Raw genomic sequence first — 27,755 nt, 5'->3', positions numbered from 1 at the left:
GAGAGAAGAAGAAAGGCGTGGAGGCAGGTGCAATGACGTAACGTGGGGTTCAGCTCTGCCCCTTACCTGAACTCTGTCTTACACAACACGGCCCAGCTTCGCACCCCTCAGCAGACCATGCATGTAGAATACAAATTGAATGTTACCGCCGCAGTTTCGATGCATGATAACCTCCAAGAACTCAATTCCAGTCGAATTTCCGAATAGTTTGAGCCTCAGGTCGCGATCAGAATGGCACCCTCTGACACGCGCATCTTGCTCCTGGCGACGCTGGACACCAAGCTCGAGGAAGCAGCTTACGTTCTCGATCAGCTACTCAGCAGCTCTGGGGTTCATGTCACGCTACTTCACATCGGGCGCAATCCACTCAGTACAGAAGATGCGGCGGCCCTCAAATCCAAAGATCGAGTAGAACTGTCAGCATGCGAATTAGACACGCCAGCCGCCGATCTATCCAGGGGTGACTACTCCAGTCGCATGACCAGCAGTGCGACGCAAAGAGTCCGTGACCTCATGAAGAACCCAGCGACAGCAGTTCACGGGATGCTAGGAATAGGGGGCAGTACGGGCACGTCCATCATTGCAGCCGCCATGCGCGACGCCGTCCCGATCGGTCTGCCCAAACTGCTCGTCAGCACCATGGCGAGCGGCGACGTGGGCCACCTCGTCGGTGGCGTCGACATCACGCTAATGTACAGTGTCGTCGACATTGCCGGCCTGAACTTCCTTTCCGAGAGGATCCTTGGAAACGCGGCGGCGGCGATAGCTGGCATGGCTCATGCTTACCGCGGATCAATAGAGCCATCGTCTGCCACGTCCGGGTCGGAGACTGCTACAGGTAGTAGTAGCACGAAGAGGCGGGAGAGAATCGCAATCACCATGTTCGGTGTCACAACGCCGGGGGTGGACCGCATCCGCCACATATTGTCGCAGCCGCCGCACAACGCGGAGGTGGTGGTGTTCCATGCCACGGGTTCAGGCGGTCGGGCAATGGAAATGCTGATCCGCCAAGGCGAGTTCGACGCCGTGATCGACCTGACGACGACTGAAATAGCCGACGAGATTGGCGGGGGCATCCTGTCAGCCGGACCCGACCGGCTATCCGCAGGCGCCCAGGCACAGATTCCCTACATTGTCAGCGTCGGCGCGTGCGACATGATCAACTTCGGTCCCATGGGCTCCATTAAGCAGGAGCTGGTAGAGGCTGATCGGAAGGGCGAGCGCAAGCTGTACCAACACAACCCAGCCGTGACACTACTGAGAACGAATGTGGAAGAAAATCGGAGGATCGGCGAGTTCATCGGGGGAGAAACTGGCAGTCTACGAGAGAAAGGACCTGGTTAAGGTCTTGCTACCGGAAAAGTCGATCAGTATGATATCTGGGGATGGCGGCCCCTTTGAAGATCGTGGCGCGGACAAGGCACTGTTCGAGACACTCAGGGAGAAACTTAAGGACAGTGGCGTCGGCGTAGAGACGCATGATTTGGATATCAACGGTTCTGAATTTGCAGACGTGGTCATTGATGCTCTTGCTACGTTAAAACGCAAGAGAGAGACCACGGATTGCAGATGAAGTGCGAAGCTTGAGAGCCTCTGAAAAGCAATGTTCTGAGAGTGAGCTGTTCCTCCTTCGTTCTATAGAAGGATCATCAACCTGCCTGTTCTTCCAACTTCTGAGCACAATCCATGCAGCGCCCCTTGACTGCCACAACCCAATTTCCACCTTCATCCATCACTTTGCCATTATAACATCTCGTAAGCCCCAAGCGTTCGAGATCAGTAGATGAAGCGGTGTTTAGTGCATTAGTGGTCCACATCTCGTCAATTTCCATCAAGTATTCCCTGCAATCAGTGCAGTAACGCGGTTGACCTAGCGGGATTAGGGAATAGTCTTGAGGTCGATCCAAGACATATTCACCGAATAGATCGGCGCAAAATAGAGGGACTCTTTTCAGATGCTCTTTGAACCTTGGATCCAACATGATGAAGTGGTGTATCTGGCGCATAAATGTGCATAGGGTCTTCTTGAATGGTTGGGCGGTGTCCATATTGTGGGTGTAAACGAGTGTTACTGTTTTGAAGAACTCCTCGAGTTTGTCGGAAGGTAGGATTTCCGTAACATGTTTGTCAAAAGTGTTCTTGTCGTCGAGACCAACAAGCGGTTGCCAACTGCCCGCTACCATCTTCAAGAAGGCAGACTGCCGAGCAAGCACAGTTTCCGTCAGGTTCTCAAGCTGAAAATCATCTGCCGCAACATAAAGATCCCAGCAATACCTCAGTAGGCCTGGGAACCTTGCATAGGGAGCGGACGATGGTCTCTTGACTGGTGTATCGTTATTATCACCTAGGAAAGAGCAACGATGCATTGACTCACTCCCTCCTGTGTAGAGGAACTCAATTACTTCTCTGACGATCTTGGGTTTCATCTCGTGGATGACAATTCTGCCAGTGCTGGCTTCCTATACCAGAACAATGATGAGCCTCTTTTTTTGCATCGATCTTTGGGAATGCCAACAGCCATACCTCAAACGGCCCAGCCAATGCCTTTGCGAAATAAGAAGATCTGGTGCACAATATGCTCTTGTGGAGCGGCCAGGTGATGCCTCCGCATTCGACTGTCACATCGGAGAAGTCGCCGGTCTCTAGAAGTCTGTATGACAGCGCCGTTAGTCATATGTGATGCTCTCGTGATGCATCTGGGTGTTCACTTGCCTCTTATCTGACTCGTGGAGCTTTTCTCTGACAGAGCTCACGGAAAAGCGGTTGGCGGAAACCGTCGCTTCGTCTTCGATCTTTCTCTTCTTCGGAGTTGGCTCCGACATCTTGTTGGTGTGAGTTTGCCGATGGGGAAGGCAGAGTCCAATTGGCAGAAGTGGAAGAAGAGTGATAGTAGAGGAGAAAGGCCTCAGAGTAGATACGCACGTATTGTACTGGTGGTGGTGCACTGTTGGCTCGCTGGAAACGTGAACAATTGAATGCTTTCTTACTTAGACGACAATCACCGTTTGGCAGGAGCTGTTACTGTAAGTTTCCTAATTAATTGCACTCCCTCTCACTTTGTATTCACCTTATCGCCACCATTGATGCATCAACAGCTGTCAAGGTCCTATCTGTTCGGATACCATCCAGTAAATATCCGTTGTCAAACGGAGTACCCATGGGCCTCCTGAAGCCCAACGATGACCACAGTGACTTCATGTCCCGAATGGACTCTTCCTATCCGCGCGCTTCCTATCCGCGCGAAGTGACTGGGGCCCTCATGGTCCATGTAGGCATCCTCGAGGACGGCCCGAAGAACTGCATCAGGAATGGGCGCCGATTCGAATGATAACCTAGCCAGTTCGGTGCCGCATGGAGCTCGTGATCCTTATCGTGGTTAGGAGAACCCCATAACGTTATTTCTATCCCCCTGATGACGACAACGCTGCCTTGGGTGTAATAACAACTTTTCGCGAGCAATCGATAGGTCTATTTGTCTAATTAGGCATCACATCCAATAGGATAAGCATCATGTCCAGTGAAATAAACATTATACCATGGAACTAAATATTTCCCAATGTGTACAGGACGGATCGCATAATGGGGGCATCGCTGTTGCCATCAAGGGGGCATCGTCAAAGAGAACCAGGGAGGGGACTCTGGTGGTCTCCTCGGTGCGCATATCTGTTCCCGCCTTCAAACACAATCTCGTATCTTTCAGGTATATATCTTGGTCAATATCTGAGAGTAATTTGTGTTGAGTGTGGACATCTAGCACGGGGGTATCGTCGTCAAGGCCAGCTCTCTTGGCCCGGCTCTAAGTGCGGTACATGATTTGGTAGTATACTTAGATAACCGCTTGTCTGGGCTATTCCCATACACTTTCCTGTGGAAATCATTTTCCCTAACAGCGGGTTGATGATACCTTATAGCTGGGTTAAGAAGCCTAAAATTTTGCTAGCCGAAGGTCATTGGTTGGCGCCTGTGTGTCCTGCGGGATCGTCTTCGGCACGGTACGATATGTCTAAGTTTGCTGCGAGGCTATCTTGGAGGACCATCATCTGTTACCCGGATCGGACGGCCACGAGATCTAAGCATACCTCCCACTACTTGAGTGGTGCATTTTCGCATCGTAGCGAGGGAGGAATATGGGTGTTGTGGTACTGTTTGTGGCTGGAGTACGACTTCGACTGAGCGCACGCGTGTACCTATGACTGCAGTCGTAAGATATTAAACAGAAGGGCCACCAGCTAAGAGCTTTACAGCCTTTCCCAGGCGTGTGGTTGCACATTACCTCGCTACGCGGCGCCCAAGGGGTGAAGATCCGATGGAGGCCGTATCATCCTTCCTTCTCCAACGAAGGCCGTCGTCGTCAGCTTCCACTTCATCAGACAATTTCTTTCGGACATACAATTAGGCCTAGCGGGAACCGAATCCGCGGCAGCGCTGACGGATATGCTCGTGATGACTGCTAGCTAGTATCTCCTCTTCTAGGGGTATCACACTCCAGAACGTCGTTGTGTATCTGGTCGACTGATTTCAGGCATCATTGATGCAGACTATAACATTGATGGATCTCCTTGGATTAACAAATGTCACCATGACCAGCGCAAAACACCAGGAGCTCTCGACCTCCAGATTGGTGGTGACCAAGCTAGCCTTTCGGATTTCTGCTCCAACTGCCAAGAGTACATGCATAGTTGGGTCGCATCTCAGGCTACACAGCACAATCTGCCAACGCAGGTGGGATGGATTCCCTCATCGCTCTCGCTCAAGTCGGCCGGATGAGCAGCTACTGACGATCGCACATGCAGGTAAGATGCTGTTGGGGGCTACTCTTTGTCGATCATGCTTATTCGCAGTTGTTCTGCAATGCATGTTAGACACTCCCCGTTCATACACTTGCCGATCCTGCGCATTCCTGGTGGCCGTTACTAGTTGGATGAGTTGGTGTGTGATATGTAGCCTTGGGTAGTACGGAGATGCATGCCCTATGGCCGACGAACTGCCGCCCTGCCTGCTTCATTGACCGCTGCAGAAACGATTGAAGAACGATGTCTAGCCAGACTCTGACAGATACAGTATCTTCACGAGAGGGTCTACTTTTCATTCTCCTATGATATGTCTTAATGTAGGACTTAAGGAACTTTTAGATATCGAACTCTCGAGCCTACACCTAGGGCGTCCTCCTCTTACATGTAGCCTTTTGATACCTATACGAAAAATGGCGACACCCTCTGGTACCATGGCGGGGGCACTCCACCGGAACTCAGCCGGCATAACAGTACTCAGCATCGAGACCATTCTACTGGCATCGGATTTCGTATCTTTAGGACTTCGGCTATGGTCACGACGCTTGATAAAGAGCAACCTGCAGGTCAATGACATCCTGATCATCATCGCTATGGTATAGGCTCAAGATTTACTCCACCTTGACTTAGCAATTTGAAAACTGATCCGGATCTGCCTAGATCATCGTGACGGTGCGATATGCTCTCGAAATGACGCTTGTGTTGAAATGTGGCATGGGCCTACCTCAAAAGGAGGTAATGCGAATTGGCGGCTCAGACGTACTTTTCTTGTTTCGCAAGGTTAGCAATACACCAACGCACTTTGAGTATCAACTGACAAGAAAGGGGCATCTGTAGCTCATCTTCGCCAGCGACCTGACGTGGCTCACGCTCGTGTGCCTGATCAAAGTGTCCATCCTCCACTTCTACTCGAGAATATTCCGTCGAACGATGTTCGTCAACGTCGTCTACGGCGTCATGTGCCTCGTCGTCGCCTTTTACATCGCCGCGCTGTTCAGCGACATCTTCATCTGCATCCCGCCCCGGAAGAGCTGGGACCCGGAGACGCCCGGCCGCTGCGGCGACAGCAGCGTCTTGTACAGGGCGTTGGCGTCGACGGACACCGTCATCGACGTCATCATCATTTTGCTTCCTATGCCCATGCTGTGGGGGCTGAAGCTTGTCACGTCCAAGAAAGTGGCGCTGACCTTCATATTCGGGCTGGGTTTCATGTATGCTTCCCCCTATGTCTCATACCGTCGTGAGCAGTCCGTTTCCCTCTCTGAGTGTGCTGGCTGGCTGATCAGACTTCCCACCCACCCAGAATCATTGCCCTCACGTCCGTCCGCATCCGCTTTTTCTCCGAGCTTGATCCCTTCAACATCACGGAGCCCTCGAGGGTGGCGCTCTTCTCGTCCCTCGTGCCGCTCCTGGGCATCATCAACGCAAACCTACCAGCCATGGCGCCGGCATTCAACAAAATGTTCCGCTCGTCTATCTTCTCCACAGCGGCAAGCAAGTCAGGAGGAAGTTCGGGAGACCGAAGCAATCGGTTCCAGAAACTGAGCGAGCCGGAGATACCTCTGGTGGATATTTCAGGTAGGTGGTAACGCTTGCTTGCGAATGAATGACCGTTCAACGCGCATGCTGATTAAGCCACAGCAGGTTCCAGGAGACAGAACATGAATGACTCCCGAAGTGACCGAGATGGGCAGGCAGCATGAAGAATGGGCCAGATGAAATAGACTAAATAGAAAAGATTCACATTCAATTGCAGCAATGCATCCGTTGATGGAGTCCGTTCATCGCCAGGGCTTGAAGCGCTAAAGCAAGCACTTTATTAGGTGGTGGCAGTTGGCCACTACCGCTAACGTCGCCCCCGTAGCAGGCTTCTCCACAGCGGCCCGTAGACTGACTCAGCATGACAGCATCCGACCGCAAGCGGACCCCTTGCCGTCCCACTTCGGGTGACGTCGAGCAATTGCTGAGAATCTTTGCTGCCAAGATTGAGTCTGCATCTTGTCTCCCAGAAGAACATCTTCGAAATAGTGAAAGAAGAGTACCGTGCACAACTTCTTGAACCATAGCCGTAAACCGCTGCGCCCAAAGATATATCTAAAATGAGCGCCTCCAGCTTCTCCCTTGCGAGCAAGGTCAAGGTAATGCCCCAATACCTTCCTCTTGAACATGTCCAGCAAGCTGATAGACGCCTACCAGCTCTACAATGGCCACTCGATCCCCCAGATCCAGCTGGGCCTCTACATGATGTCCGGCAAGGAGGTCCTCGCCTCCGTGCCCTGGGCCCTCGCTGCGGGCTACCGCGGCTTCGACTCGGCCCAGATGTACCACAACGAGGCCGAGGCCGGCCAGGCCATCCGCAAGTGGCTCGAGTCGTCCGAGAACACGTCCGGCCCGAACCTCACGCGCGAGGACATTTGGTATACGTCCAAGCTGGCCAGCTCCAGGTTCGTGTGATCCGGTCTCACCTTCTACTCTCACTACCCCTCGCGCCCCTATTATATGTTGCCTGCGAGCCATAATAGTGAGCTGTGGACTAACGACGTTTCCAGCACCTCGTACGACGCCGTCCGCAAGAGCATCAAGAAGAGTGTCAAGGCCTGCGGGCTAGGCTACATCGATCTCTTCCTCCTGCACAGCCCGTACGGCGGGCCCGAAGCTCGGCTGACCAGCTGGAAGGCCGTCGAGGACGCGATCGACGACGGGGAGGTCCGGAGCGGCGGCGTGAGCAACTACGGAGTCAAACACGTAAGTTAGCATGACGTCCCTGCCCTAATCGACGAATACCAAGATGCTGACACACCGAACCAGATCGAGGAGTTGATGGCCTCGAACCCGCGCATCAAGCCCGCCGTCAACCAGATCGAAGTGCACCCCTTCAACACCCAGACCGCCATCCGCGAGACGTGCGCCAAGCACGGCATCCTGGTCGAGGCCTACGGCCCCCTGGCCCGGGCCATGCGGATGAAGAACCCGACCATCCTGGAGCTGGCCAAGAAGTACTCCTGCACGCCGGCGCAGCTCATGGTGCGCTGGTCGCTGCAGCACGGCCACGTGCCGCTGCCCAAGAGTGCGCAGAAGGAGCGCCTCATCGATAACGTCAAGGTGGGCGGCTTCGAGATCTCCGACGAGGACGTGAAGCGGATGGATGGGCTCGACGAGCATTTGGTGACGGACTGGTGAGTGGAACAAATGACATGCCTAACATGCCCCTCCCTAGGTCCTGCCACGGATGGTTGGGTACGGATTCAGATGGAAGACATATTGACTAACATATTGTGATGTAGGGACCCAACCGATGCACCTTGATCAGGTTGCAAAACGAAAAACGAAAATAATAAATAATGAAAATGCTGCTATCATCGTTTGATGAAGCCGCAGGCAGGCAGAAGAAGAGGGAGTGGTGGTAGAAGTGCAAAAGCAGAAATAATTAATTTAAAAAAAAGAAATTGCAAAAGCTCAAGCCTGACTCAGATTCGAAGGCAGTGACCTGAAGATCGTCGGCACGATCCCGCGGCTCCCATTCGGTATCCTAATCAGGACAATACGAAACCCTCGAGGGTTGTCTGGCCCATACACCTCTACCACTGCACCACCCCGTCAGTAATTACACTGCTAGAGGAACTTGGGTTATGGGATATCGGTCTACTGGCACCTATAACCCCTCCTCCCTGCCTTCTTTTGTGACTTTCACGGTCTGTTCACCTGTGCCTGGCAGTGGTGGTGAGGCTGCTGCTCCCTCTCGGGCCATATCACTGTTGCTACCACCCAACCAGCCCGTGAGCTTGCCCCTAGGCCTTCCCATACTGATTGCCAGCCACCTAAAGAGGCATATCTATGTACATATCACGATGTTATTACCTTTAAACCTGGAGTTTTCCATCTCATTTTGAACCCAACCAACGAACTTCACAATTTTGCCAAGCATTCCCCCCTTACGCAACCCACCCCCCTATCAGTGACCACCACCACCACCACATCTACTGCTAACATCACAATCTCCTGATGAACAAAACTTACAATTAGATGATGTTTTCAATACGACAAACTGCTCAAGCCGCGATTGACTCGCACCACCCCAGCCTTACTTCAATGTACGTAGATAATGTACTTAGTTACAACATGCACCTCCCACCCCCATGACCATGAAGCACACCAGCCTACACGTAGAATCACACCACACACAACCAAAATAAACACATTCAAAACTTGACGATGAACATGCAACAAGCTCATCTTGAAGTATGAACCTCTTCCACCTGACACAACCAGTCCAAGGTAGGTAGGTCACTTCAATCTACCGGGCATCAACCAGCATTTCCTATTTATTGTTCACGTACCTGCACACCGAAGACAACCATCACTTGCAACGCACTGAGGTCAGGTTACACACTAATTAATAATATTCATTCATTACTCATGTTTTATCCCAGGCCAATACGACAAGTCTCATTAGGCCTCGCATCGTGAAACGTCCAGACCCTTATGCCGGTGTGGTCCAGTCAAAGAAAGATCTATCGGGGTATTTTAAGCAAGACAATCATAAACGTTCAGTTGCCATGATGTGTCCAACACGCTTCTTATCTGTCTCCTCCAGCTACTGGAGGCCAGCTTCTTCCACAACCTCCTCCATGACTTCTAACGCATGTGCCTCAGCGTTCGAGTCCATGAGCATGAGCTTGCGGCATTGCTCTTCCACTGACTCGCTGTCATCGACTGCGGCGCCTTCTACGCAAGCAGCAAGCATCAGCTTCTTCACACACGAGTTGTAGATCAGTCCCTCCACCGTGTTCTCAGTGATGAGAGTAATCACTTCAACCTCACGAGTCTGGCCGATTCGGTGAGCTCGGTTGGATGCCTGTACGTCATCCTGCGGGTTGTCGGATTGATCGAAGATGACAATCTTGTTCGCTGCCGTCAAGTTGATACCCGTACCACCTGCTCCAGTCGTGAGAAGGAAGACCGGGATCGTGGTATCATTGGTGAACCGCTCCACCTCGGGGAAACGAGCTTGGACGCTGGCTCTACCCGTAAGTTCGCAGTAGGGAATATCGGTAGCATGGAACGTCTCTCGAAGAATGTCGATGACCATCTCAAATCGCGAGAACACCAGGCAGCGGTCGCCAGTCTTCATGTAACCTTGGATAAGCTCGAGCAATTTAGCGACCTTTGGTGCTTGCTCCCAGGAGCGATTCGGGATATCCAGATGCCCAATATACTTGGGGAAGTCTTTGCACCACGTGTGTAGCTCGAAATCAGACCTCTCCATCAGGAACTCCTGGAACTGTTCCTTATGCCTCGGCTCTTTGCTCTGAACGTCGAGTTCCTCCTCGCTGCAGCGTTTCCACAGAATGTCGACCAGCTTCTTCACCTTGTCATCGGTAAAGTGGCGTCTGAACAGCTGTGGATGCAGAGCGGCTTTGCGCAACTGCATCCAAGGGTTTGAGACCTTGCTCTTTGCTGCCTTATCCTTATGCAGATACCGGTCGCGAATGGATTCGTATATCTCCTTTTGCTGAGGCTCGAGGGGAACAACGATGCGTGTATCTTTTCGTAAAGGCAGACTAATAAGAGGTACGCGTTAGTAAGTCGTCATAAGTAAATGGGGCATAGATAGTAACTCACTCCAAGACATCGGCCTTCCTCCTCTGTAGAATGAATGGAGCCATCATCACCCGTGCGTTGCCAACTCGTTCTTTGGCGAGGAGGGCAAAGTTCTCCACATCCTTGTTGGCAACCTTGGCTTGGAAAATGGTATCCAGGTGCCCAACAAGCTCCTTCCCAAACAGACTAGGTTCCACGAACTTGAGAAGACTGAGAAGCTCCTTCAGGTTGTTCTGAACAGGAGTTCCCGAGAGAATCAGGCGCCATTCCGAGGGCACCTGCGACATCTGCTTGTATACGAACGTTGACGTATTTTTCAGTTTGTGACCCTCGTCAAAAATGGCTGCGTAAGGATCCAGGCCTTGCAGCCACTCAACGTCTTCCCTCTTTCTATCGACCTGTGAGTAGCTCGTAAGGACGACATGGTAATCTTGGACTTCATCAGGGTCGGTGTCACGCCTGGCTTGACCAGAATAAGGGTATAGCTTGATGCCGGGTGCGAACTTCTGGAACTCGTTCATCCAGTTCTCGTAGGTCGAGGGTGGCACAACAATAAGATTCGGCCAGGGCTTCCGGTCATTGTTGATGGACTTTTCGGACTCGACAAGGTGCGAGATGAAGGAGATGACTTGGCATGTTTTACCAAGACCCATATCATCGGCCAGGATACCGGAATAGCCTTTGGTGTGGATGAGATTCATCCAGTTGAGACCCAAAAGCTGATACGACTTCAGCTGAACTGAGCTGTCCATCAAGGCCGGCTTCTTGTGAATGGGAAGCGGGCGTGAGTTTGCCTTGCCAGTCTCGTGGCCGTTCCGATCAAGCTCCCATCTTGACATTGCCGATTGGATCTCTCGACCGCGTTCATCGCAGTCCTCGATGACATCAGCGGCAGCCTTGAAAGCTTTGAACCAGACAACAAGCTTCTCCACAATCGCAGCACCGATTTGTATACGAGACGCCTTTCTCGATGTCGCCTTTTCTTTTCGCGACACCTGTTCAACCTCTCTCAAGCTTGCAAATGGCCGAGCAGCAACAACAAGCTTAGTATCGCTGACCTTCATACCGCTAATGCGAGCCAAGTCCTCCGCAGAGCACTCATTGAAGTACTGTATTACCTTAGAACTCTCAGTTAACCCTTTTGTGGGGCTTGGGGGTTGCGAGTCGTTCGCGGCTGAATCGGTATCTGCGGCAGCTTCTTCCTGATCGGAATCAGTGAGGTCAATAACCTCGGGTGCAGACTTTGGGTCTGCTTTGCGCTTTCTCGACACCAAGTTTTCTAGATTTGGTAGATCCTCGTCTGAGTCTGAGTCTGCCAGTGTGATTGGCGATGGCTTGCGCGATCCACGTACCAGCCGTCCTCGCTTTTTGGGGGCAGATTCAGATGGCTGGTTTCTAGACTGGTGGCCAAAAGGCTCCGTCGATTTCATAACGCCAACCGCCATTTTTCGTTGCGATGACGAGCTTGAAGGTGTGGAAATTGGCGATGAGCGTGAAGAGGGTAGGGAAAATACAGCTGGAGGAGGTGGCGATGCGGGTTTGTTTCGACGACCTTGAATGAGTCTTCGTCGAGGGGGCTTTTTTCTGTTCAGGTTCAGGTTCAGATTCAGACTCGGATTCAGAAGACTCAGATGCAGATGAACTTGATATAGAAACAGCGCGTGGTTGTGAGGTGACTGTGGTCTTGGATGGGAACAGCTTTGATTGTTTCAAATTTTTCGTCTTGACTGCTGCTGCAGGTCGCCCTATTGTCGAAGACGAGGATTGTTTCGGTTTGCCGAGAAGGTCATTAATTGCAGCTTCTGCACTTAGATTGTTCCTGACAACCGCATTCTTACAAGCCCGCCAAGTGATGTTTGGCTTAGTAGTAACAATAATCTTGTGGGTTTCTTTTGTCAAGTAGCGGAGTCGCAAATCGGTAATATCAGTTGGCTGGATATCGTCTTCGGGCGCTTTCCGTTTATCAACTGGAGTACTGCGACCAGAACGCGCGACTGCGAGAGCAGGCTGGATATTGCCTCTCATGGGCTTGTCATCTTCGGAGCTGTCCATCCCCTTGTAATAGTCATTTGACAGGTCGTCATCGGAGAGGTCTGCCGGCCGCGGCTTCGGCTTGCCGGTAGCGATCGTTCGACGTGGAAGAAGTGCAGGCGATCGAAAGGCAGTCCCAGCCGGCGCCATAAGGGATCCTATGCGCGCGGCGGCTTTGACTGCCGGCTTCACTGCCGGCTTTACCCCAGAGTTGACTGGGGGCGATGCTCTGTACGCAGCAGCCTTGACCGCGGGGCGCACAGTCTGGAAGGGGGACGAGGCGGGAACTTCGACAACGGTCCCAGGGGATGGGGGAGCAGGCGAAGATCTGTGCAGCGTGGGCTTCCTCTCGACGATCTGGGTCGGCTGTGTGCCATTCGCCGCGCTCGGTCGGCTAATGATCTGAGTTGGCTGGGTGAAGTAGGGCGAGGAGCATGGGATGTTTTCGGCCAGCTCGTCGAGGTCTTCGTCTTCGATGTCGAATTTGGACATTTTCCCCTTTGCCTGAGCGCCCATCGAGGGGGTTCCTGGAAGGCGAGGCGAGCTACTGCCAGCGAACGAGGACAGGCGGCCCATTACGAAAGACGTAGTAACAACAAAGGGCGTTGGTGCAAAGCAAGGGGTCCGGCCAAGCGAATGGCTTCGTAGAAACACTACTGAACAGAAAGTTAGACTTGCAACGCTCGGGATAGATTTCTCAGACCGAAGTGAGATAGGCGGACTTACCAGATACTACTACTGCATGGGCCAGTCCTACCCCGTTTTACCTGACTGGGAAACCAACAAGCGGCTCTATAATCACAGTATTTGTGGTTCAGGCCCCAGAGTTTTGTCGGACCCTGGTGCAGCAGCAAAAAAAAAAAGTCCCCAGGCCGGATCGAACTGGTGTCCCCGGCTGCTTGGGCGGCAAAGACTGGAATACAACGGCGCAGGTTGAATGAAGGGATCGAAACAATACTGGTGAAAGTATTGTTTAGCAGAATTGCACCGGTGAAGCGGCGGTGGCAGCGAATGACGGAATGGAGAAAAAGAGGCTGGAAGCAGATTCCACCCAAATTTTGGCGTCGAATGCACGTTTAGGACGCGCTACCCCGAACACGCTGTCAGGTGATCTCCACAGGGCGGCTTAAACGGTGGTGAAGAGTCTATGGTCAGTGCATTGCTGCTATGTATGCTGGTGGAAGGTGGTGCTGCCAAGGCGATAGCAAGGTTGGCCGGCTCCATTGTATCGAATCGTCCTCGTTTTGCCAATATCCCGGAGACTTTTGTTCGAGATCAAGCAATTGTATTCCTTCCCCATCCCGATCCAGACTCTGCAGGCGATTGGATCAGTTCTAGTTTCAACGTCCTTTGTTCCATCAATTGTGGACTGGACAGCAAGACGTTAGCTTAGGTGAAGTCGGAAACGCCACCTCCGCCTCCGCCTCGACAGGTCTCCCAAGAACCGCCAACCAAAACCAGCCTACAGTTGATATTACAATCTACCTGCTTCACACATACCATCCAGCAACCATGGCCACCCGACGCATCATATCGTCAGAGAAGACCATCCTGGACCAGGATGACCACGATGGTGCGGGCCCAGCCGCGGACCAAAAGTCCAACATCTCACCCGCAGTGCCCATGTGAGTGCCCTGAGCTGCCTGGTCCCTTGCTTTCTTCAACCGACTGCTGACTCGGACCCCAGGGATGTCATCGTGAAGCTGCTGGCGTTCACTTTGGCCATGATTGTGGTACCCATCGGCTCATACTTCGCAACCGTGAATACACTCTTCAAAGGTCAGTGAGACGTTTGCTGCTCAACTCACAGTCGACCTAAACGGGGTAGATGTCCTTGCTGACACTGGTTTCCAGGAAACTCTACCTTCGCTGGGGCCCTGGCAGCCGTCATGGCAAATGTGGTGCTGATAGCCTATGTGGTCGTCGCTTACACCGAAGACCAGTCGGATCAGTTGGATCCAAAGAAAAAGGAAGGCAAGAAGGACCTATAAGCCTATCCGGTCCCAGTATCGCTGTGCTCAATATCTTATGCTGGCATTTGTATCATGGCCCTGGTCTATGGAATGAATGACGCAGCGAAACCAACTTTGGCAAAAGTCAATAAATCTCCTTCGTGAGCACAAGGAATACTATTTCGGGGCGTGTGGGTTTCAACCATCTTACAAGCCCAAATCCATACATGAAAGACCCCGTGCTCGTACTCGAATAATACAGAATATGTGCAAAGTACCAAATCACAGTAACAACTCGGTGTCATGCTACTGGCGGAATGCTCTCGTTCTCGTCATGCTAACAGACATACGGAATATGCCTGCTCCACACAAAGAGGACAACGAGAAGAGTATTAAGGATGAGAAAAGCTGTCCTCGCTCCAATCGTCTTGTCTCCATATACAATGTCATTTCCTGGCAGCCCTCGTAGCTCTCAAGAACACCAAACTGACATGACTGTCATCCAATATGCTCAATCGGCCAGCTCATTCAGGCCCTCATTCATACATATATTCCCACAGCTCGTGTTCGGTCCAGGACTTTGCCTCGTCTTGAAGGCTCCCAGTCAGCACCCCTTGTTCTCCTTTGCAAATATCAAATTCCTCCTTCTCTTTTCCCTTACTGCAGTGCCAGCGACAAATACCGTGAGAATATGTTCATGGTTCTGAGCATCAGAATATCCTCAATGTACAATGTCGATTGCCGCTAATGCAATAGCTCCATATGTTCGTCAATCCTACCGCTCAAAAGAAACGCAATCGAAGAGCCTAGGGTATCTTCCAGAAAAGCAAATATCAAAATAGTTCCATCATACGTCGTGTCTCGGGGGGGCGGTTTTGCCAGGGGTATATACCAGGCGAATCGCCTACGAGTTCTTGCTGAAACGACGAGAAAACCAACTCTTGCGCTTCTCACCCATATCGGGCCGGTTCTGTTGTTGAGCGCCTGCATTTTTGGAACCCTTCCGTAGCAGGCCGCCACCGCCATGCTTGGGAGGCGCTGGCGGTGCAGCATTCGAACCATCTGGCATGGTGCGTGGTTGCGAAGCAGGAATAGAGAGGCTCGGCGGCTGGTAGGCGGCGGGCTGACCGAAGGTAATTCCATAGTCATTCACGGGCTCTCGTTGTCTAGGAGGCATGCGTCGGTCGATAGAACTGTTCTCGCTGCTAGTGGGGTCGGTCTGGTATCCAACCTGATCTCCTGGGCTCCCGCTGCGGCCGGATCCTGTAGCCACCGTCTCGTATGACCGGTGGTTGTTGGGTACAGGGTAAACGTTTCTGTCAGCAGCAGGTCGGCCGTTCAATTGGGACTCCGAATAGTTGCGTGGAACTCTGTTGCGGGGATTGGTGTTGCCATTCCCGCCATAACCATAAGCCCCGTCATAGCCTTCGAAATAGCTGTCTCGGTTCCCGTTGTCCATGGGCGGTCCGCGAGGATCAACCATGGCGCTTTCTGATCGGTGAACGGTCGAAGAGGGCCGCGCGCCGTAGTAGCTGTTCTGGGGGGAAACGCGGAGTCGTGGCACCGTCTACATGCATAACACGTCAGTACCAATACCTTACCAAAAGAAATGAAGACAACGAGACTGCAGAATCAGCCTGTCCAAAACCAGAAAGTCCTTACATGAGTTCGGGGTAAAGAGCACTTCTTCTGTTATAATTCGCGGTCGAGTCCGAGTCTGTTCGGATAAAAGACTGTCGGTTGCTGTATCCGCCGTCAATCGCGGCCTCGAAGCTTCGAATCGTATCTAGGGGGCGCTCCCACTTGCTGCGGGAGGGATTCGAACGATCAGGTTCGGCTTGGAGATGCGTCAGTCAGCAATTCGCTCAAATGTGGGCAAGAAGGAAATCCTCACTAATTGGGCTACCAGTAGCATCCTTCCACTCTATTTCGCTCATGCTGGGCAATGCTCGTTTCGATTGAGAGGCAGCGACCGCGGCTAGGGGATTGTCAGTATTTAAACATAACCCGACATAGCAGCATCTCGTGCGTAGCACTTACAGGGCTCCATCTCTTGCATGGCGAGTGTAGGGTCTGCTTTCGTATGCAGCCTCTTAGACTCCTTCTCCGCTGAAGTTTCATGAAGGTCAGTTTTCTGTGATTTATCCGAATGAAAGCTGAAAGCCCGGGACTTCGGCCGACGTGTCTTCTGGTTCTTGTACTGACTGGGCTCTGCTGTATGCGATGACTGCTGTGGCGCTTGCTGTTGCGACTGTCTCCTGCCAACGTAAGGAGGTTGTTGTTGTCCTGTTCCTGCGGATCTGGGCGGCGGCTGGCTGTAGGTACCGTACTGCGACTGGGATGATTGACCTGGGGTCGCAGGCAGGCCCTGCTGCTGGTTATAGGCTTGGGACGCCATTATATCAGATAGGCGGCGAATGCTTCTGTTTGATTACAGCCGGTCCAGGTAGCGATCGGTGGAGAACCGAAGCAGAACAGTGGGCAGAGTCGACGGGGCGGTGGATCGTAATGGGGTTGAGGCCAGACGATAGTGCAACTTGCTCGGAGCAATTGCTGGGTTAGAGGGTTGGCAGGTGGGCGCAATCAAAGTTGACGAGAATGCCGTGCTATCCAGATGGAGTTTTGATTATTCTGGCAGTCTTGCAGGACCGGGGAAAAGTAGAGTGAGCGAGACGCCAGGCACTTCAGCAGCTTATCTTTCGATGCTACCCTGGCGCTTGTGACGGGGGGGGCCGCGTCGGGATTCGTATTTCTTTGCTGCACTGTTTGTGCAGGCCAATAGCAGCGAGCCAGGCAACAGGAAAAGATCCCAGTCAACAACCGGTTTTGGTCTTGGTTCCAAAAATACGGATGGCTGCGCCGACTCTTTGGCGGCGTGATGGTGGGATGGTCTTTTGCTCGGTGGATCCGAAAGCAATGATTAGCAGTGCTTCCTGTGCCAATAATGCTCCTTGCCAAATGCGTAGTCCTGCGCGTCGGAACGCTTGAAACGTCGGGTCAGGAAGTCCAAAGAGCGACTGTTTGTCCAGTGCGACTTTGGTAGGAGGGGCGGACTGTCTGGTCTGTTTGGTAGATGGGCGACTGGGATTGCTGTCTTTCGACAAACGTCCAGATCTCAGAATTGACAGAATTCAGGGCAGTGTTGTTTTGCGTGGCTGGGCTTTACTATGTACTTAAGAGCTGGACGGCGTCAACCAGCCGAGACTCAGGAACCAGCTCAGGGCACCCAACCGAGTTGACTAGCGTGCAGGTATTGAAGTTAATCCCAAAGAAGCGGAAAAAACTGCAAACCTCGGAGTCGTAATGACGATGCGTGTGAAGCGTGAGGGGAGAGTGGTTGCTGTAGAAAGCCTAGTAGTTGGCTGGTTGGCCCGCCGGTCGATGATGGTGGGCAGGCTACTGGGCAGGCTCCCGCTGTTGATTGCTTGTACTGGGTGTCTATTTTGGAGCCTTGGCAGGCCACGTACGGACCGATCCCCGATGAAAGATTGCAGCGTATTTTTGACTTCGATATATCAGCGAGACGGTTTAGACGCACGCAAGTCTGATGCGAGCACGAATGCCGGTGCCCATGACTAGCATGAATGAGAATTGAGCATGTACTCACCGATCAGCGTGACGTCAACTGGGCCTGGGGCGACAGCAGGTTGTTATTTAGTGGATGATGTTTCAGAGCGAGCGAACAGAGGGTTGAAATGTCATTCCTGGGGTTTCGCTGGGGGATCGGCAGAAAGCAGTCCACACGGTCCTGTAACCAGTACCGCAGCACAGCGAGACTAGGCAAGAACACGACTAAGCATCGGAGGGGCGAGGGGCGAGGGGCGAGGCGATGCGATGCGATGCGATGCGATGCTAAAACCCTAGGAAACGAGGGGCGATGTTAGCCAGTTCATGCTGCAATTCGAAATTCGGTTCCAATGCGCGCGCTGCAGGAGCTACCCGGACTTACAATAAAATAAAATATGTAGGTGAGCGATTGAATGGAAGCGACGATGTGCACGCGCAGGAGCGAAGATGGCAGCCAGCCGTTTCGCCTCTGTTGAGTTAATAATGATGGATGGATGGCAGGTGTGTCAAAGGGCCCCCTAGGTATGTGGCAGCAACAACAACAACAACAACAACAGTCTTGTACCTCGCAGTGCTGGAGGTAAAATGCAAACGTCAACCGTCCCCGTGCTTTTAGTTTGGAAGTGAATTCGATGTGCAATTGATGGACTGGAGCTGCAGTTTCCCCGGGCTCGGCGCTACTGCAAAACTCAAAATTATTTGCAGTGTGGCCGGTCGGTGGTGAGATGGTGCAGCGCAGGTTTTGCGCCAGAGGGGTGATTACGCAACAAATCGATATGACAGTTTATGGTAGTGATGAGGACGAGGAGAACCAGAATCACATTTGAAAGGGTGGCAACAGGTATGATATGTAGCTACATATGTATATATCATGTGAGGAGGATCTCGTCTTCGATTGTATATGAATATAGGACGAAGATTAGGCATCCGTATTCTCTCTACAAACATGGGATGATGTGGCCGGCCCAGTCGGTTCCTTTGGCACGGCTGTCTCTGGCGAGGTTTGCTAGCTGCGCCCCCTTGATTGGTGATGACCGTATGCATTTGTCGAAGCACGCACTTACGTATACATATATGTACGTAGTACATGTATAAACGAGAGAGGGCAAAGGCCGAGAGACGATGTGGTGTGCTGGTGAGCAGCCACGTCTTGCCAAGAGCACATCGTCCCTCCCAATGGCAAGTCCCGGGGGCTGAAGACTGATATTTTCAACGGTGATACTCATGTCGGGACAGGGTTTTACAGCCGTTGCCGCTTTCCTTTGCGCCCCTGTATATGTCATATACATCCTGTAATACCTAATAAAGGATCGGACCGTGATGGCAGCAGCCCAGAGGTTAACTCTGGTCAAAGTGAAATCGTACATTGATGTATGTACTTTGTTCTCCTCGGTTCCCTAACGGCCTTGTTTGTACATGTAACATGAAGTGGGACACAGAATGGAAAGTCAAGCCTACCGTAAGAGCAAGAGCAATTAGGTAGTCTCACTGCTGCATAGTTCAAAGCAACAACTGCACATGTGGGATATTGATGTCGGCAAAAGATCAATGTAGGGTGCTCAGAGCCATGGTGCGTGCATATGAAACCGAGTTGGCATTGCTTCAGTGCAATTCAACTTGCTTGGGTGGTGGCAGTTGACCGACTCATGGAATCTTTCCAGCTTTCCCAGTAATGGTTTTGGATCGTCCATCGGTTTCCAGCAAAATCCCATTCCCGAAGATAAGAGGTTGCATGGCACTAGCGACTTTTAGAATGCTTCTAACGCAGCCAGTCCAGAACCCTAGAGAACTCTCCACCCCTGCTATCGGCCGATCATCTTCTTAGTTCGTTGCCAGAAAGCGTAAGTGGAGATGCAGCTGGTGGGGAGATGGCCAGATCCCGGCCACCGACCAGCACACTGACCACTGACTGACGTTGGGTCCAGCTAACTGGAAGCAGGTTGTCTGCACAATTGGAAGTCTACTTGTAACAACTTACACCTAACGCACGGTTGAGTTGACAGTGTCACGATCAAATTAGAAAGTATTCCTTATGTTCAGTGCAAATGTATCTGTAACCACGATCACTCTTAGCCAATATCCAGATTTTCATCTGAGGATGGAGGGATGCTCCCTGTCTGTTCGGCGCAGCACTGCAGGTTTCGTTATTGCAATGGCGAGACAGGAGGTGGTGGTAGAGACGGGACTCAGGAGTCGGAGCTTGAGGGATCGCAAACAACCTTTGTCGAATCCGAGTCCGAGATGCCTGTCAGGCTGCCAGCCCGGTTGGTCGGTGCTGTGGGCAAATAATTCTTTCTCTTCTGCATATGCAGGCTTACATCTGGTGTTCATTATTGAGAAGGATTTGAGCGCAATAGAGTGAGTAGCTGCGTCCACTCCATCCGCACTTGTTGCGCTGGACTACCTATTTCACAAAAGCGCACAAGCCGTCATAGATACAGAGACACAGAGACACAGAGACACAACAACACCAACACCAAGAAGAAAAAAAATCCCCGTACCCACCCGGGCCTGAACCCATGCCTCTTTCAATCTAGCATATCTCGCATATCAAGAAAATCCCACTACCTCATACAAAGTACAATAGTTCGTCGTCGTCAGACAAACGCCCCAGCTTACGTACACGCAATTGGGCCACTGTTCTAGGATCAGCTGACCCGTGGAGAGAGACAAGGCATGGATTTTGACACTAATTAATCAGTCTTGATGTCATCAAATTGACTTTGGCTTTGGGTTGTGTTGAAAGACACAGTCCGACAATATTCGGTTTGGTGACAAAGAGGCACGAACACATTGACTGGCTGATCCGATCCGGTTCGTCTCAGTGCCTGCATGGCCTCCCTGCCAAAAACCTTGGCCACTGACTGAATCACTACCATGCCAGTCAGTACCAGCCTCGAGGGCCAATGGTGTCTCGATGGTGTGCTACAGAGTTCGTGAGAAAATTTCAGCAGATAATCAGATTGTATTCTGTGTGTTGTACCACCGCACTTCTAGTCAGTAGTAGTGCTAGAGAATACGAGTTGATGGGCATCAAACGTAAGACTACTTACTGCCAGGTAGGTAGGTACATACATACTTGAGGTACTCCGTAGTAGTTGCATATCAACTTTGGGCAAGTCGTAGTCCAGTCTAAGAGGAGAGAGAGCTCAAGCTTGTCATTAGCCTAAGCTGTCAACTCGTACGTATTGGGATTTACTCCCCGGTCCGCCACACTATTCTCGTATCATGCAGGTGCACTGTTCTTAACAACCCTCCCAACATGCCCTCCCCCTGGATCTTTGGAAGTTTACGCACATGTATGTATTCCCTCACGCATGCTTCGCAATGTTGTGTCACCACCACAGGATTTTTTTACTTTCGGAAACATGGCATTGCGAAGGAGAATAACGCGCGGCTTTGCATACTACTGCTAGCCATGCACGTCAACAACGTGCAACACATCCCAGCCTGTCTGCCTGCCAGTCCGGATTCCTTCTGCACCCAGTAACAATTCGGACTCGGGTGCGCCTCGGGCCCCTGGTGACCCCGTCCAATGGTTGGCTAGCATCCCTCGAAATAAAATGCACACATCAGACCCTTCTGAGTATTATTTATTGGTAGTCGAAGCAAGCAGGACGAGTCGATGCACTTTTTCCCGAGGAGCGCGAACTGGGAAGTAGGCAAGTACATGTAAGCATGTACATATCCACCGAAGATCGCCAAACCCAACCGTCAACTGGAGTCGCATTCCTGCTACATCCCCCTCATACCATGTCCCCCGCTTGCAAGTCGACGACCCGAGCAAGCCGACTGCTACCATGAAATGCCGAAAGTGGCTTGATTCTATTTACGTATCTACAAATCAGATTGATTCCCATGCGTGCTCTCAGTCTCCGTGGCGTGTCCGGGGAGGAGGACAGCGCTTGCCCGCCCACGTAAGCACTGTCGATTGGTCCGCCCACGAGCAGGTCTTAGCCAGGAAGTGACAAGCACGTGGAGGTGGCTGGGTAGAAATCACATCTATCACCCGAACTTCTCGCACTACTGGGATATCTCGATCGGGTCGGTGTGCTATGAGATGGGCATGCTGGCCCCTGGGAAACAATTCACAGATGGAGATCATCTGGCGTCTGCCTTAAACGCGCCTGCCCACTGGTAATACCATTAGCCATGGGCTGAACCAGGAGCCTGTTGCTGTCAGGCATGAATTGTTGGCAACTTCTCCATCGCGTGTGTCGGTGATATGCATACCCTGTTGACCTCCGGATACCCTCGAGGCGGTCAACACATGGGGGCATGTTACCCACATCACCACAAGAGGTGGATTGTCAAGGTTATGTCCGTTTGGCAAATCTGCCCTCCTGGAGCTCTCTGAATCTCCGTGATCTTGTCCGGGTCTGCGGTGCAACCGGCTGACAAATGGAACAGGCCTATCGATCATTTATTGAAAGAATCACACCAAATGCAGTGTGGTCGCTATCAAGGGGGTAGGGAATACGATGTGTGACTATGTATAGATATAAATAACAGAATGCCGTGCAAGGTCTACAGTTGCGCTGTCTACACCAGCCTGTTTGATATCATATTCCGATGACCAGAGCTCCGTGAGCCTCTGATATGGACAATTAATGAAGACATGACACACATATGTATGATTCATAACCCAATGGAGGAACATTGTTTTACCAATGTCATAGGATCAAAGTTGAAATAGGTGGCAGACTTATGTGTATATGCATAGTAAATATTCCAGGCGTAAGAGATAAAACTTGATTAACACAGCAACTACGGTCGCTCGTTGATTAGGCTGGCCCTAATACCCCTTGACATGCCATGAACATACTTTTGAAATCTTGCTGGAAGCGATTCGGAGATGAAAGTCGGCCGTGCTCATGTCGTTCGATATCAAACGGTCATACGACCAAGTCTCAACGATTTGAGATTCCACCCAGTAACAAACTTTTCGTGCTGTGGCCGTGAACGTCATCCATTGAAGGATAGCCGTACTTCTTATTGCCAAATCAAATACGACACGCGAGTAGCCCCTGGAGGGATTCCTTTTGCTTTCTGGAGTAGGTCACCACCGTAGGTATGAAAGGACTATTTACTTTCCAACCTTGCTGCTACAGTCTAATAGAACGGTCCAACACATATCCCTTCCTGTTGTTCTTCAAGTGCCACCTCGTTAGTGACCGCAGCAATGCCTCACTGTTGACGCTACCACCGGCGTGTTGATGCCACTCGCCAATGAACACAGGCCAGTCCGACAACACATCACTCCAAGAGGAGCTCGGCGTCACCTAACCGGGGTTCGATTAACAGCGCGTCCTCCCTAATACGATCCTTCTCGAACTTCGGTCCAGTCAGGAAACGGCGGCTTCAACCGCATCCAGTCCACAAGTCATAATCGATTCGACCTCACCTTCGAGTAGATAACAGTGTATAGGAGGACTGACAAAGCACCGTCAAACAAACAACACATGCCCTTCAACCAGCTTACCCATTTTGTCGACGGGACTTACCTTGCCCAGCATAACTTTCGTACTGCCTCGCCGCCCGGCACGTTTGGCGTTGGCGACCAGCAATACCTTATCGTCCAGTCGAATAGACAGAAGGTAGTAACCAGCTAACGCATACGGGCAAATAGCGCATGGTACGGTCTCCCGAGCGGGTGTACACACAGATGGACCCGTGGCCGCGTTGAGAAGATATAGCGGATTCTTATCGCACTTAATGTGGCAACGATGAATAGCGTGGAAGATCGCCTGAGGGTAAGTGTCGCCAGTAAATGACGACCAACCCGAAGCCGCATATCCTGCGACTCGGCCCAAGGGAATGGGCAAAGGATGTCCTCCTGTCACTTAGATACATATGGAACGTGCGCAACGAATCGGTACATCTTAGACTATCACCGCAGAGTTGGGACCATGTTCAAAGCAGGCCTTGAACACATAGACTGATTAATTGCACTGTTAAGTGTGTGCGGAGTGGCAATGCCGCTCCAAGACCCCAGAGGATAGGTATAAGGGCTCCGGAATAATATATCCGACGTCAGAAGCATCTTGTGCTTCTTGGCTCACTTCGATGGTCTTCATTTCTCGTCCCGTTCCGAATCTCCGCCCTGCTTAATGCGATGAGTCTCCCGGACGTCGTGTACTGCACCGCAACTGCGTTCCGTTCCGCTTCCGCTCATCTTCCGCTCATCTTCCGCTCTCTTATTTTGAGTCCTCACCAGCCCACGTCGCCGATTACCGAGTGACGGCATGTTCCTCAGCGAAGCTTCGGGGTCCTCGGCTTCTTTGAAAGGACGTGCCGCCCGGCGTGGCAGGTCCTGCGCTGCATTGATATGATCCGCCCGGGTGGATTCAGCATTCGTCATCTTTGACATTTCGCATCAGCACTTGCTTTATAAGAGGGTGGTCGATGGGCGAGAAGACAACCTGGGTATTGTGAGACATGATATAATTCCATGCATGTCACCTGTATCGATATTGGGAAACTGTTCGTTGGCTTCGAATCGCTACAAGATATACGTAGGTAACCGGGTCTCGTGGGCCAGATATGCGCAAAAACAGGGGCAAGGCTTCAACCTGACCCTTAAATGCCCGGAAACGGAAGGCTTAAGTTAGCCAAGTGCGGTTGATATGGCCCGAGGTTCGAGATATGTGCCACACTGGTAGTCCCCAGTTCGTGGTATGAGAGCAGGTATCAAGGGTAGTAGATCCGGGGTGACCCGATACCAGACATTGGGGCATCGGTCAACCGAACCTATTTGATCAGTCACCAGACACAAGGAAAGTATCACCTGGGCATACAATCACAAACACTAGCAATGATGTTCGAAATCGTGGGTGTTTGTCAAACAGGCTGTATCATTCTGAAACAGATCCTGACCGGACGAGTCTTGTATCGTATGTGCAAGTATGTGTAAGCGGGCGTAGGGTGACCTCGAGGCTCACAGCCCTGGTGACCAGCAGCTTCCAGCACGAGAACTCCCTCCGAATGCCTAGCCGACCCGAGGCACAGAGGCTCATCATGTCGTCATTATCGGCAGTAATCCCCCTTTTCACCCAAGCAGAAAACAATCCATTAATCACGTAGCCGGTTTTGTTGTTGGTATTCCCTCTTGATTTTGTTGTGATGCTAGATGCAAGGTCGTAATCATTTTGCCTCGCAATCATTGCCTAACCCAGATGCAGCCAAGTCATGAACCGTCCGCGCAACCAACTCCGGCCGAAACACACCCATCTTATATGGATGAGGGGTACAGCATGATACGAACAGAAGCACCGAAAGACTTAGAGGGAAGGGGGTGGGCGAACTTGGCGCGGACGACACCGGAGTTGCCTAGACAGTGTTAGCATTTTGCGGCCTCGAGGGTTACCATGATGTAAATCGTCCATACCGTGAGGGCGAGTGACCTTGCCCCAGATCACGCGGATCTTGGTGCCGCGGATCTCCTTCTGGCCCTTGTAGACAAAGGCGACCTTCTTGCCAAGGTAGAAGCTGTGGTGATTGTCAGCGAGGCCGACTCTTAGAGAACAGAGGTATCTGGGACTGTGACATACTTGGCGGCAGAAGTGTCATCAACACCCTCAATCTTGATCAGACTGGTGTTAGGGTGGGTGGTGTGTCGGTTACGCTGGTAACTCAGGTGACGTCCCCTAAGAGCGCATCCTGTTAGCCATTCGTTCGGATTTCGAGGTTCGATATTCAAGTTCGTGTGCTCGGCGCTCCGATTCCTCCCCGCCATGGCGCAATCTTTCCTTCGTCGAATTGACTCCCCAGGCCAGTGGGTCGTGATTTGATGGTTGTTGTGAACTTACTTGACGTAGACTGTCGAGAAAAATGTTAGCAAGGTTTCTCCAAGTTACAGGGTCGCAGGAGAAGTGGTGGGATGGTTCGCGAGGTCAAAGATCACGGCACACTCCAGCGAGTGGCAGACGCGAGAGGCATTCGCGGGATGTTTCGTGATCTCCAAAATTTTGAAGCGACAAACTGGCGATGGTGAAATTACTCGTCGGGCTACTTACGTCTGTGTCCGGCTTCGGTAGGCATCTTGGCTGATTTTCTGCTTCGCCGTTCTCTGAAATCCTTCACTAAGGGAGTCCGGAGAAGAAGTCACGGTGACTTTGGGTGCTGGGCGAAGATAAGTGTCGTCGGTGGGTTGTGTGAATTGATTTACGATCGAGTGCTTGACTGTTGGTTGGGCTGTTTCCAAACTCGGCTAACGCACTGCTTGCCCCAAACTTGTAAAATTTCTCGTGGGCGTTAATTACCCTAGCCCGCGAAATCTAAGCGCATCAGCCACATCAGACCCATCGGCACGAGCCACACACCGACCCAGCCTGTAGGAATGGAGCCTGACAAACAAAAAAGGGTGGGTACGTTTCTCTTACATAATGGCCAGTCCCATACATCAATTCAATGTGGTTGGAGCACTCATACATGAATCCCATGCATTAGTATCAGCAGCATGGTCTCGGTCGTCGGCTGCATGCATCAATCACATCGTGATATCGAACAAGAAACCCGACTCTGTTCAACAGGCGAATGGTAGACTGGCTTCTGCTTCCATTTTTCTGAACTTAATCTAGCAAAAGAGCCCACACATATCACCCACGCCCGCTCGCAAGTCGATGTTTCTTCTATGACCTTGAACGCATGGTCGCTCTTCATCATGCTCCTTGTGTATTGAAGTTGAAATAAAAGGCATGGAGACGAGCTTGGTTTCGTCATCTTGTAAGGCAGTAACGCGACAGAAGATACTGCCAGTGCGGTAATGGACTCGACCAACAAGACGTCCGCCACCATGCCTGCGACAACGACCATCAGCATAGTGCTTTCCATCAATCTTGCACCTGCAAGCCATCTTGAGCCACGCTTGTCTTTATTGTATCCTGCATGCCCGTATAGGGCACCAAGGAGGCGCTTGTTCAAGCTTTAGTCCTGTTATCAGCGTATTGTCGCGGTGAGGAAGGCATCTTCCACCGGAGCAGGCCGACTGCCATGGATGCCAAAGTCCAGTAGAGCTGGGTCTCGCCGTCTTTGCCATTCCGTCATTTGTCCTGGATAGGATACCTTGAGGGGGTCTCGAGCACCGACTGAGTTCTGTAACCAAATGCCAATGCCATGTTGGGCGAGCACATGTAGATCTTTGCTCCGGTAATCAGTGCGCGAGGTTCACCTGTCGCGGACAGTGGCAGTAAACGTGCCAACTCGCAATGATTGCTTGCATCTGCCATCCTTCTTTCCGACAGGCCAGTCATCATGGCTACCGTTCCGGCCCTTGCAATGGTGGCTGGTCACCACTCTATATAGAAGGGGCCATAAGACATCAAAGCTAATCCCCTTTTCTCCCAGCAGCATTGCTTGTCCTTGCCTTCCTCATTGCCATGCACTTGGACGTAGTAACTCTGGCCGAGGGGCGTGGTCTTGCGATTCGTGAGCCTGGCAGCAAATGCCGATTTCGTGTTGCCGCGATTCCGGTCATGTCAACTTCGAGCCATAGAAAAATTGCGCAGAGCAACATAGAAAGTAGAACAATATCCCCCAACGCATTTAAACCAGAGCGCCCCCACCCCCCCTCCCGACACAATATTACGGTTTAGGTGCGCATATCTGGCACGCTGGTCAATAGGGTGAATTCGTGATCGTTACGCGAACCAGCTGCCAGAAAGCCCAGCTAACGTCCTATTTCTATTGACCAACTCGCTTAGAACAAACAGAAGCCGACACTCGGATCGATGAGGTGGGGGTTACGGGAATATGGTGAGTAGTTGCAGTTTAGGCTAGAGTCGCAGAACAGACAGTGAAGCGTGGCAAAAACAAA

General features: G+C 51.7%; 9 protein-coding genes across 9 annotated transcripts; 4 read left to right on the top strand and 5 right to left on the bottom strand.

The window, feature by feature from the left end:
• Nucleotides 1–231: 231 nt before the first annotated feature.
• Nucleotides 232–1,573, top strand: PG997_003316 (uncharacterized protein; the record flags this gene model as incomplete). The annotated part of the gene is made up of 2 exons (XM_066807631.1): nt 232–1,269; nt 1,328–1,573. The coding sequence occupies 2 exons, from the start codon at nt 232–234 to the stop codon at nt 1,571–1,573; spliced, it is 1,284 nt and encodes a 427-aa protein (XP_066671249.1).
• Nucleotides 1,574–1,649: 76 nt separating this feature from the next.
• On the bottom strand, nt 1,650–2,822 carry PG997_003315 (uncharacterized protein; the record flags this gene model as incomplete). Its single annotated transcript, XM_066807630.1, has 4 exons — nt 1,650–2,323; nt 2,375–2,459; nt 2,524–2,650; nt 2,725–2,822. 4 exons carry the CDS (start codon nt 2,820–2,822, stop codon nt 1,650–1,652), a joined length of 984 nt encoding a protein of 327 aa, XP_066671248.1.
• Nucleotides 2,823–5,203: 2,381 nt separating this feature from the next.
• PG997_003314 (nucleoside-triphosphate phosphatase) lies at nt 5,204–6,379 on the top strand (the record flags this gene model as incomplete). Its single annotated transcript, XM_066807629.1, has 4 exons — nt 5,204–5,386; nt 5,451–5,570; nt 5,628–6,001; nt 6,094–6,379. The coding sequence occupies 4 exons, from the start codon at nt 5,204–5,206 to the stop codon at nt 6,377–6,379; spliced, it is 963 nt and encodes a 320-aa protein (XP_066671247.1).
• A 510-nt stretch (nt 6,380–6,889) lies between these two features.
• On the top strand, nt 6,890–8,096 carry PG997_003313 (oxidoreductase; the record flags this gene model as incomplete). The annotated part of the gene is made up of 5 exons (XM_066807628.1): nt 6,890–6,928; nt 6,987–7,234; nt 7,340–7,535; nt 7,599–7,966; nt 8,075–8,096. The coding sequence occupies 5 exons, from the start codon at nt 6,890–6,892 to the stop codon at nt 8,094–8,096; spliced, it is 873 nt and encodes a 290-aa protein (XP_066671246.1).
• Nucleotides 8,097–9,384: 1,288 nt separating this feature from the next.
• Nucleotides 9,385–12,998, bottom strand: PG997_003312 (ATP-dependent helicase fft2; the record flags this gene model as incomplete). Its single annotated transcript, XM_066807627.1, has 3 exons — nt 9,385–10,351; nt 10,413–11,791; nt 11,853–12,998. 3 exons carry the CDS (start codon nt 12,996–12,998, stop codon nt 9,385–9,387), a joined length of 3,492 nt encoding a protein of 1,163 aa, XP_066671245.1.
• Nucleotides 12,999–13,934: 936 nt separating this feature from the next.
• PG997_003311 (Vacuolar ATPase assembly integral membrane protein vma-21) lies at nt 13,935–14,413 on the top strand (the record flags this gene model as incomplete). Its single annotated transcript, XM_066807626.1, has 3 exons — nt 13,935–14,047; nt 14,110–14,201; nt 14,277–14,413. The coding sequence occupies 3 exons, from the start codon at nt 13,935–13,937 to the stop codon at nt 14,411–14,413; spliced, it is 342 nt and encodes a 113-aa protein (XP_066671244.1).
• Nucleotides 14,414–15,278: 865 nt separating this feature from the next.
• PG997_003310 (uncharacterized protein) lies at nt 15,279–16,772 on the bottom strand (the record flags this gene model as incomplete). The annotated part of the gene is made up of 4 exons (XM_066807625.1): nt 15,279–15,906; nt 16,037–16,211; nt 16,269–16,352; nt 16,415–16,772. 4 exons carry the CDS (start codon nt 16,770–16,772, stop codon nt 15,279–15,281), a joined length of 1,245 nt encoding a protein of 414 aa, XP_066671243.1.
• A 7,242-nt stretch (nt 16,773–24,014) lies between these two features.
• PG997_003309 (uncharacterized protein) lies at nt 24,015–24,302 on the bottom strand (the record flags this gene model as incomplete). Its single annotated transcript, XM_066807624.1, has 1 exon — nt 24,015–24,302. One exon carries the CDS (start codon nt 24,300–24,302, stop codon nt 24,015–24,017), a length of 288 nt encoding a protein of 95 aa, XP_066671242.1.
• An 870-nt stretch (nt 24,303–25,172) lies between these two features.
• PG997_003308 (60S ribosomal protein eL33) lies at nt 25,173–25,981 on the bottom strand (the record flags this gene model as incomplete). Its single annotated transcript, XM_066807623.1, has 5 exons — nt 25,173–25,270; nt 25,329–25,429; nt 25,492–25,587; nt 25,750–25,759; nt 25,957–25,981. 5 exons carry the CDS (start codon nt 25,979–25,981, stop codon nt 25,173–25,175), a joined length of 330 nt encoding a protein of 109 aa, XP_066671241.1.
• Between the last annotated feature and the right edge of the window lie 1,774 nt (nt 25,982–27,755).

Source organism: Apiospora hydei, assembly GCF_038363865.1.
Source record: "Apiospora hydei strain CBS 114990 chromosome Unknown utg000004l_segment0_segment0, whole genome shotgun sequence".
Taxonomy (NCBI): domain Eukaryota; kingdom Fungi; phylum Ascomycota; class Sordariomycetes; order Amphisphaeriales; family Apiosporaceae; genus Apiospora; species Apiospora hydei.
The sequence above is the reverse complement of the archived record's forward strand: the minus strand, read 5'-3'. Positions and strand labels throughout refer to the sequence as shown.